General features: G+C 30.6%; 1 protein-coding gene and 3 long non-coding RNA genes across 5 annotated transcripts; 2 read left to right on the top strand and 2 right to left on the bottom strand.

The window, feature by feature from the left end:
* Positions 1-485: 485 nt before the first annotated feature.
* LOC147924818 (uncharacterized) lies at positions 486-1,244 on the bottom strand. Its single transcript, XR_015585754.1, has 2 exons — positions 873-1,244; positions 486-751 (listed from the first exon to the last, which is right to left on the bottom strand). It is a non-coding gene; the product is annotated as an uncharacterized LOC147924818 (long non-coding RNA).
* A 1,147-nt stretch (positions 1,245-2,391) lies between these two features.
* Positions 2,392-3,987, top strand: LOC147924817 (uncharacterized). The gene is made up of 5 exons (XR_015586852.1): positions 2,392-2,778; positions 2,881-2,918; positions 3,145-3,242; positions 3,509-3,636; positions 3,847-3,987. It is a non-coding gene; the product is annotated as an uncharacterized LOC147924817 (long non-coding RNA).
* Positions 3,988-4,034: 47 nt separating this feature from the next.
* LOC104758323 (uncharacterized) lies at positions 4,035-6,047 on the top strand (the record flags this gene model as incomplete). The annotated part of the gene is made up of 6 exons (XM_087496976.1): positions 4,035-4,172; positions 4,261-4,320; positions 4,424-4,460; positions 4,920-4,976; positions 5,072-5,159; positions 5,669-6,047. Coding segments are annotated over 4 exons (237 nt in total), but the record flags the coding sequence as incomplete, so codon positions are not given.
* Positions 6,048-8,387: 2,340 nt separating this feature from the next.
* LOC104758322 (uncharacterized) lies at positions 8,388-10,049 on the bottom strand. 2 transcript variants are annotated; one of them, XR_762670.3, is made up of 5 exons: positions 9,707-10,049; positions 9,586-9,613; positions 9,409-9,485; positions 8,932-8,978; positions 8,388-8,779 (listed from the first exon to the last, which is right to left on the bottom strand). It is a non-coding gene; the product is annotated as an uncharacterized LOC104758322 (long non-coding RNA). The 2 variants fall into 2 exon arrangements; XR_015585654.1 differs by having other exon boundaries at positions 8,932-9,162; positions 9,707-9,992.
* Positions 10,050-10,834: the final 785 nt, after the last annotated feature.

Here is a 10,834-nt window from a genome sequence, read left to right as displayed (position 1 = left end):
TTGGAGCGGATACCGAGAAGGGTACCAGTGCAGGCTCTAGTTGTACCGCATGTGGCGGGGTGCAGCCGAGGGCTGCGGATGTTAAAGACTTTCCTTCTTATGTTAGGAGGATAGAGCAGTTGTAGATCACTACAGGAAATAAGGGTTTTCTTAGCATCGGAAAAACGCTATTGTATGATACTAGAGCGGTGTAGAAAGCGCTATGTCTGCTCCCGTTATAATAGGTCGGACACTTTATATAGCGGTTTTTGTAACTGCTATTAAGATATTTGATAACATAGCATTTTTTGGTATGCAATCTTTAAATAGACAATAGCAATTATTATTTGCTATTAATATGTAAGTTATGTATTTATACAATATTTATGTATTTATACTGTATTTATGTATTTGTACAGTATTTGTGGAATTATACTGTATTTGTGTATTTAATAATTTTATTGATATTTTAATTTCAATTTATTAGGTTTTTGGATAAATTATAATAATAAAAATATTATGTTTTATTAAATTGTTTGAAATCATAATTCCAAAAAATATTACATAGTAAATATACAAAACAAACTAAATAAATAAAAATTACACAAATGGGTCTTCTATAGTATTTGGGTTGTATTTTTGGTTTCCTAATAGGCTTTTTGTTTTATCTCCATCTAACAAGAAAAAAAAAAAAAAAAAAAAAAAAAGTCGAATCTTCTTCTTCTTCTTCTTCTATCATCAAGCTTCCACCATTAATGGATATCTGCAGAACCTGAAAATACAGATTTCATTGATCAGTCTATGCTATGGATTCACTTTCTTAAGACAAATGATACTAATGTATAAACTACAGCAATCCAAATACTGCCTAAATGGATAATCAATTGGATTACCTACTCTTGAAAGTAGCATTGCATCTTAGTCTGCAAAAGCGAGCAACCATCGAATCTAGTTCATTGTGTATGATAGAAGAGACAAAGAATAATCTTCCTGCAAAAGAGCAAAACAACCAAAACAGATAAAACCCATGATGACATAAACACTAAATCATTGTAACATAAAGAAAATCATGTGACGATTAAGGGGGGCACTAAAGATGGGTGAAACTGAAAATCAAGATCTCAAGGGATTGAGATTGAGGGGTACGACTACGAGAGTGATCGAGAATGAAAGAAGAGAAACAAATTGTGAGGGTTTTCAATCGACATTGAGAGAGAACGGAGAGAGAAGAGAGCCAAAAATAAAAAAGGGTTAACTTTGTGTCCGTTGATTTATTTTAATCAACGGTTCATATTAGAAAGGATGTGATCCTTACTTTAATGGTTTAGCCAATGAAATTATTAAGTGATGTTAAGAATTTGTATCCCTTGGATTCACTCGGATCCTACGGTTCCAGTGTACGCCACGTCATCTATCTGAGTGATGTCTTTCCATTGGCTCACGTTTTGGGTATATTTTCTCATCCCATTTTAATCACTTTTCTTAATTAAAAATGTTTTAAAGTACTATAATCAAATGAAAAATGTGTTATAATAATGAGAATATAATCATAAAATATTTTTAAACAAAAATTTTATTATACAAGTCATGTTTTTAAATAAATAAAAAACCATAAAACACAATGTAAAGTATTGATGAAAGAATACTTACAACTAAACAATTTTTATAACTAATTTTTGTATTTGTAATTTTATATTTATTCCTATTATATGTAATTATTATTACAAGATAATTTTTAATTGCATTTTTTAATTTATAAATAATAAAATATATCTTAATATTGAATTCTATACCCTAAACCCTAAACTCTATACTCTAAACCCTAAAATCTTGAAACACATTTCACTAATTTCAAATAACAAAGTAATATGCAAAAAAAAAAAAATATGAAAACTATTTGTTGTGTATTCTATCTATTTTGTAAATCTAAATCTTAAATTTCTTATATTATTAATAGCACGAAAACTATTTTCAAACTCTATATCCTATATAATTATACTTTGAATCTCAAAATCCAACACCCTAAGCTTAAAATTTTATTTTTATAGAATAAACTATATTTCGTATTATATTAACTAGTTTGCATTTATATAGCCTAAATTCTAATTTATTCACTAAATTTTTTTCTTTCTTATCTGTATTTTGTAATATTATATAAATGTTTGAACATTTGAGAATATTATTTGATTATTCCTACTATTAATCGTAAAACATTGCCTGAAAAAAACTTTAGTTTTGTAAGAATTTACAATACAATGCAATTGGAATTGTGATTAAATAATTTATTTGGAGGAAGGGTAAAAATATAATAATACATCTGTTGGAAATCGGATAAACACGCGGATCTAAATGACCCGGTTATATTGTTTTTGGATTTTTTCATTTAATCATAACCATTGATTGACTTTGATCATATTCATCAATTAAAAATAAAAATAAAAAACCTAAAAAAGGTTTTTCTCTCTATGGTCTCTCTCGCCGTCTTCAAATTCTTTTCCAGAGTTCATCACACAACAGCTTTGATTCGGCGAAATTAAACACGAATTATCTCTCTGGTGGAGTCGGCGGGTTATTTGTTGCCTCTTTTTTTCTTCTCAATCTCTTTGTTCCTTCTAAACCCTAATCTCTCTTTTGATTCTTCTACATCAAATCCAATTCTTCTGTTCATGACCATTTCATAGTCTTTGTTTCTGTCAAGGGAGCCATTGAGCCAGTTCGACGTTGGGGACTGATTGAGTGTCGGTAAATAATCGACTTATGGAACTTTCATGTGAAAGCTAATTTCTTCCACGGATCAAGGTAGTTTGTGTTAAATGCATTTTTAGAATTCCGTATTTTGTAGTTGGGGCACATGTATATGTCATGTATGTTGTGACATTTTGATTTATCTATAAGTTGCAGAGAGAATGTTGTGGCTGGTGATTTTACTGCTGATATGGGTATTGTTTTCTTTTCTAATTGTCTGATTTTTTCCCATGTTTATTGATTGAATTTTTAAAAAATTTCTAAATTCTGTTTGTGTTATGGATACTAGCAACTGAGTTTTTCAGCTTTTAGTTATCCAATTCTGAAAATTTCACTCGATCTAATATGATCATTGATTTTTTGCATAATCAAATTGTTTATGTTTATCTTTAAGATCCTTTTGCTTTCTTAAATTTGCAGGTCGCAGATTTCTTCATCTCCTTCTGTGAGAAACTGGATGAATCTTCCTCTACGAAGTGTTTGGCTAAGACACCAAAGAAAAATAACAAATCACTATGGTAAGAGATCTTCTTTTTTTTGTATTATCCGTTTTATATAAGACTGAGATCTTGGGTATGGTTCTGAAGCACTGTTTTTTCATGCTAAAGATCCCACAATTATATGGTTATTTGGGTGAATTTGATATATAGATTGATGAGAACGTGGCGAGAGAGATTATTAATCATAGATCACTTCGTCATCCTAATATCATCCGCTTTAAGTAGGTGTTAGTAAGTAGTAATTGGATTTTTTTTTTTTGAATCTTGATGTGTTTTGATTTTAGGTTCTTCTCTGGCCATCATCATGATTTTAAGATGATAAACTCATGCTCATAAATCATCATCTCTCCCGTCACGTAGTGTACTCATCAACGACACAGCGGATCAAGCTAGACCATGGAGAACGCAGCTGGTAACGAAGCAATACATCGAGATATCATCCCTATCTCTCTCTCTCTCTCTAATTGCTTATTTTTCTTTCGTTCTTTCATTGATTAGGCAAAATTAGTTCTTTCATCTTGATTCTCTTTCAATTTTATTTTGCAAATCGTTTTGTTCCTCTTTGATAATAAGCTTTTGCTGGGGCGATTAACACACTAATTATATCCTTTCCTCTCCACAGATTTACTATGCGATGACGGTGGAATCCTTAGAACAGAGGAGTTATTCTGGGGCGATTAGCATATCATTTTCCAGTTTATTGTTGGGAAAGTAATATATTTTACTCATTGATAGATAGATCTTAGGGATTGATTTCTTAACTTTAATGGGGAACCTTTAGGTTGACGGTGAAAATGTTAGCAAGGATGAAGATTGCCAGTTGATGGCAATAGAACCCAAGTTGTAGCTGGTGACAATGGAACCTCTGATCGAAGTGACAAGAAGCTATCTGGACAGCATCGTGGAGATTGGTCCCGGAGGGATGCAGAACAACGAGGGACCAAGAAGGTAATTCAATTTCACTATATATTCCCACATACTCGCACTTAGGCAACTTTTTACTCAATGGTTGTTGTTGTTGTTGTGCTCTGATCAGGATTTTGAAGCTTTTGCATTGCCGGAGCCTGCACCAATTAAGAATGAGAATCCTAAATTGGTTAATAGGAACATAAGAATGCTCGCTTCTAACATAACCAACAATCTCTTTGTTATATACATTTCTTTAAAATGCTGATTCTAACATAACCCATTTTTTGCAGTTTGTACAAGTCCTCAGACGTGCATTAGAATATATGTGTAAGTACACGACACCTTCTAATTTTTTTCAGATTAATTGAATTGCTGATTAATCGATACAAAATCTGATTTTTTTTCTTTCTTTTAAACTAGGGATTTGAATGTGTGTGGTCATAGTTTAAAGCTGTGGTTTTTTATAGGGATTCTTGAATGGGTCTGTTCATAGTTTAAAGCTGAGGTTTTTGTATAGAGATTTGAATGGGTCTCTTCATAGTTTAAAGCTGAGCTTATTCTTAAGATCATCAAATCAGTGATTGATGTTCAACAAAATCTTGGAAAAGCTGAGGTTTTTAAGGATATGAATGAATGGCATATGAATGAATGGCTCAATTTAGAGGAACTGACTCAATTTATTGCGTGGTTTCTTTTCAAATGTTACAGGTCATTTTGTCGATTCATGACGTTTCTTGGAACATTAGGATCGTTGATCTTTAACCTTTTATTTGTATGTGTACTCAGGATATATTCAAACAGGGAATCATGAAGGCGTTTAGGAGAACGAAGCAAGAGTACTTGGTATATCTTGAACCTCAACTAAGGTTAACACAATTAGTTGGTTTGATGATTTGATTCGTATTTTTTTGTTATGATGACCTTGTGTTTTCTACAAGGTTGATTCTTTGAAAGGGGAGCTCATTATAGACCCAACACAACAGTTTTGTAGTGAGCTGGAACAAATAACAGAGATCTCAAATCAAGGTATCATCGATCACATGCTCTCTCAATTTGTGAAAGTCAGAACTGGAATGTGCTAGGTTAATTAACTTACAGGTGAAAGTGCAAAGCTGCAAGAGATTGAGGTTGTGTATGTGTGTGATCTAAGTTGCATGTTTGGTTTGTCTGAACTATAGATTGCAGGTTTTTGTGTATTAATTTACAGAATTTGGTTGTCTAAGTTACAGGTTTTTGTTTCTAAGTTGAACGTTTGGTTTTTTTGGGTTTCTACTTTCCAAGTTATATAAACTGTAGGTTTTGGTTAAACAATTTGCAGACTTTTGTAAACAAAATCTACATCTTTGATTTTCTAAGTTATAAATTGCAGTTTTTGGCTTCAAGTCAGCTCTTTTCATATTCTTAACTTTGCAAAGCTTGGTACCTTTGCACAATCACGACCTGGGGAGACCATAAAGAAAAAAACTTTTGTATAACTCTTTCATAATAAAGCATCCAACGTTTTAACTCTGAACCAAGTTTGGTAATTGTTGCAGATGAACTCGATAAATGCAGCCATAGACAGACGAATCTCAGATAGTTGGCGTTTTAGGTTTCAGCACCAAAACCAAACCCGTGGCGAAGTTAAAGGCGGTAAGGAAGGGGCTTTGTTACTACAACTCTTCACTCACTTTTGTTCAGATTTTCAGAAGCTGAATTTATGATCTGACTTAAAGCTATCACTTTCTGTTGTATTCTTTAGCTAAACGTGAGTTAGTTTACCATTGCATTGTTTTAGGAGATCGCAGAGATGTTTCTTTCAAAAGTTTGAGTCTTTCTTTCTTTTTATGTCCTTGGGAGACTTCAAGAACCTTGGTCTCTTTTTGTTCTGAAATCTGAATTGATCAAGTATTATATATTATAGATTCATCAAAAGTGTTTGCATCATATTTTAGTATCTAAAGTAAAATTCATTCCACTAACGGTATATGCAAGCAGCAAGCCTCTGTAACACACGATTAAAATGGAAGTCTGTATTAAAAGTGGGAATATCTCAAAATTTGTCGAATATAAACGTTAGGGATTAAAAGTGGGATTTGTCAAAAATGAAGGGGTCTATCTGTAATATTGAGTTACTTTCTCTCACCAAATTTTCATTTTCCCCAAAACATCAAAAATCTCTAAAACGCTCGAAGCCTCTCTCTTTAATCATAAGATTATATATAATTTTTTTAAATATACTCTTAACATCATTGGAAATATATTAATGTTTATATATTTAACTTCATATATGAACATGCAAATTAAATTGTGATTAAAAATTCAATCCAGTTTATTTATGGTATTACGATGAGAAATATCAAGGAAGTGAGACATAAGTGGATAATTCTTACAACATAAAACATTGTATTTAAACGATTAAAAAAAAAAGGTTGACTATGTGACATTTAATACATTTATTTCGTCTAAATTTCTTAGCCAAAATTTATTAATAACATTATTATATAGGTAATTATTTAAAAGATAATGATTATATGACATAAAATTTCTAACAGGATGATCGAGAGGAAACGAGATGGGATAGGACTGGACTGGACGAGATTTAACACCCATAACAAAATTATTTTAACATTTTCAACAAAATGTTTATATTACCGTGTCGATGAAGATGATAATCATGTTTATTTTCGGTACGGGTTGCAGTTTTCTACATATACACCAAAATATTGACAAAATACGGTAAAATAGTGGCCAACTAATTTTTATGGAAAATTCTAATATTACACAATTAAAAATTTACGACCTAAAAGAGTTTATTATTTGACTGAATATATGTTTTACCTGTGTTTTTTGAAGTAATTTAATTTACTAATTAAGTACATATAGTTAGAAACAATAATTAGATTTTGAGAAAAAGTCCAGTCTATTTAATATTTTAAGGTATTAAGAAGAGAAATAGTATGTAAACTGAAACGGGTAATTTGAATAATGAGAACCAATATATTGGAAGATTTTTTTTTATAAAAAGGGACATAAATTTTAGAGAAAGGTAAGAAATTAAAAAATATAAGTAGATAAATTCAAGTGTCAAGTTTTCACTAATTTGTATACGGATTGACTATGCGACATGTAATTAATTACTTTGGACACAAACACTTTTAAAAATTTGATAACAATTATATAGTTTCTGATAATTATAATTTTTTGAATAATTTGAACTAACTATATAAATAGATAAAAATATTTAACAAAGAACCTTGGTATCCCATCTAAAATTTTTACCCAATCTTTATTAATAAACATTGTGTAACAAATAATTATTAAAAGAGTAAGAACATAAGACGAAATATTATGATGGATACGGGACAAGACGGGATGAGAGGAGACGAGAGAGAATGAGTTGGGATGTGAAGGGATAGGACGGGACGTGTTTTGCGTATTAAAGTAAATATGTCATGATTTATTTAAAAAAAAAATACATGAAAATATGCACCTATGCTACATTAATATAATTCTCAGTCAAACCTACAAATTTGAAATTTACATGAAAATATTTTATCCCGTGCTGTAGCACGGGTTACTACCTAGATGAAACAGATGAGATAGAACGAGAACATTAGACAAAAAATTATGATGGATACGGGACGAGACGAAAATGGATGAGACGAGATGAAACAGATGAGATAGAACAAGAGGAGATGGGTTGAGACGTGAGGGGACAGGACAGAATATGACGTATTTTCCGTTCCAAAGTAAACACAGCTAGGTTATTTTTTTTATTACATGAAAATAATGTTTATAAAAATATTTTGTCCCGTGCTACAGCATGGGTTACTACCTAGTGTATAATAAAAAAATAAATGCATGAGAATAATTATGAACAAAATAAAAGTTTTATATGTAGTTACATTATGTATTAAGTATTTTTAATTTTTATATATATACTATATATTTGTAGTTTTCTTAAGTTCATATATTTGTTGCTTTAATTATGTATTATTATTAGTATATATATTTGTAGTTTTTTACTTATATTTGTTCAAACAGTAAAATGTTGGTATTCAGAAAATGGTTTTACAAAAAACAAAAAAAAGTTATGTTTTATTTAATTATCGTATTAATAAAACTTGCTTGCAAACCGATGGGTTTAACAAAAAGAAATTGCACGAACAAGAAGAAATTGACTAATTAGCATTTTATATTCCATTAAAGAACATCACACTAAAAGAGAATAAAAAAGCTTGATGAAACGTGTTTTCTCCACTGTACATAATATATGAGAACCCACATATTCTTCTTTCTTGAATATGCTTGAAATCATAGCTCTTGCAATCAGGTTTTTCAATCCAATACAACGATATAAGCATATTGATTAAAAAAAAATCCAATAAACTAAACAGGATCAATAACCACACCATATAATTCATTAATCAATGGTTTGAGGGCAGCCATTGAAAGAAAGAAGAGAAAAAAAAACATATCAATTCAATTTCAAACTTCTTTTCATCTTATGGTGGCTTGCGGTTTTTGCTGTTCTTGGACAACATTCTCTTCTTGATACATCAACTTTCTCCTAGTGAGACCATACCCATTGTACTGGTATATTATGCTAAACAGGCATTGCCTTAATCAGAGCACATCTTGCTTAAAGCTGCTTTTGTTTATATCTGAGATTGAAAGATTCAAAAACCGAAATCTGATTAGATTAGCCTTTCTTTCAGAGATTGAGACCAAAACACATCAACACCAATAAAGCTATGTGAAATAGAATGATTATAAGAACGAAAGAAGTTCCATAAATTCAGAGGAGAGTTTGTACCTGTATGAGATACCTCAAACTCCATAAGTCCAACAACGTCTTCTCAACTAAGGACGAAATTAAAAATACACGATAAAAATTTCCATCACAATATAGCAGATATATCAACTAGATAGCAGGTTTTTCTGTAGAATTATTGAAGTCCATAGATTCATTTTGGGTAGAGAAGTTGGAGAAGATAGAAATATGACCATATGTTTTGGTTTAGCTTTCTAAAGGCATGTATGTACTCTGTCATGATCAATGAAAAAACAAGGTTCTTGTTCTGTCAAAAAGAGCATAATCGAATGAAGCATTGACAGAGAAAAATTACGGAGCAGCATTTACTAAACATAATTACTGGAAGCTCAATAAGTTCTCATTGTTTCAGAATGTCAAATTGAAACCATGACAAGAAACAAAGCTGTGTGATATTATGCTTCAACCAGTTCAGTTTTGTAGTGAAAAGCTATTTCTAGAGAACCGAAGTGAGCTTACCTTAGCTTATAGAAATCAGGAGCCCTCGGCAACACAACACGATTATCAACACAACACCCAACACAACATATTATCAGCTACACGAATACACAATAGCATCAGAAAATATCAATTCAACTCACAAAAACATTAATCAAAAAACCAATTTGAAAGTAATACACTGCCAATTTCAATTACCTTCTACTGAAACTTAACTTAAATTTTCCTGCAAAAGAGCAAAACAACATAAACGGATCAAACCCACCATGAAATAAAAACTAAATCAATAGAAATAACAAACACCCAAACATATAGTTACCTTTATAAGTAAGTTTTGACTTCACCAATTTCATTTGGATCGATCCATGTGACAATTAAGAGGGCTTTGTAGATCGAAAATGAAACTGAAGATTGGGACTGAGTGGGATTGAGACATAGAGGAATTGAGGCTAAGACGGATTGAGATGGAACGATACTGAAAGAAGAGACAAACAAATTGGGATCGAGTGTAAGGGTTTCCAATCAAGTTTCAGAGAGAAAGAAGAGAGAAGAGATGGCCAAAGCACCAGTAAATTAATGTAACCTAATCGATATATTCCTCTTGTAATTTTTTTTTTTTTTTTGTAGTAACTTATAAAATTTTTGGAGGCAACGAAAATTTCACTTTTCCCGGTCACCCCTACGATAACGTTTTCATTATTACTATGTTCGGACCCACACATACGTACGGGATTAATTTCAAAACTAAGTTTTTAATAAGGTTTGCAATATATTAGATATATACGGATTATCTTTGTAAACCAATTTTTAGGAATGTTATTAAAATTCATAATCGAACCTCATACCAATTTAGTATTCGATTTGATTTTAATCGGTTTAGACACAAAATGATCGGATTTGTTTTGTTATGAGCAAAGACAAATAAATCTAAAAAAATAGTAAGAGAAAGTAGTATATCTATTTCGGGACATAAATCCATCTCATCACATATATATCAATGTTTTCCATCTCATAACCGTGATTTTAATAATAGTTTTGTTTGAGATTGTAAATTTTAATTTGGGAATATCTAACCGTGATTTTTGTTCGCTTTCGGAATTTAAATCAACTTTCTTGTTTAGATATTCTTTAAAATCTCTAAAATTTGATAATATATTAATTTTGAAATTAAAAAAACTATTGATATACGGTAGTCCTATGTATTAGGAAATGATATATGAAATACTGAAAATTAGGATTTTTAAATATATAGATATTATATTATTAAAAATAGATTCGGACTGCACACATACGTGCAAATAATGTTTGTTAAATATTTATTTAGTATAACATACATAATTTCAATGATATTTGGTTTACTTTCAATTCAGAATAGACACAAATGAATGATATTTTTTATTATTATTATTATCAGTAAAAAGATAACTACGTAAAAAGACAATGAGGA

The sequence above is a fragment of the Camelina sativa genome, chromosome 17 (genome assembly GCF_030686135.1).
Source record: "Camelina sativa cultivar CO46 ecotype springtype chromosome 17, ASM3068613v1".
NCBI lineage: Eukaryota > Viridiplantae > Streptophyta > Magnoliopsida > Brassicales > Brassicaceae > Camelina > Camelina sativa.
The sequence above is the reverse complement of the archived record's forward strand: the minus strand, read 5'-3'. Positions and strand labels throughout refer to the sequence as shown.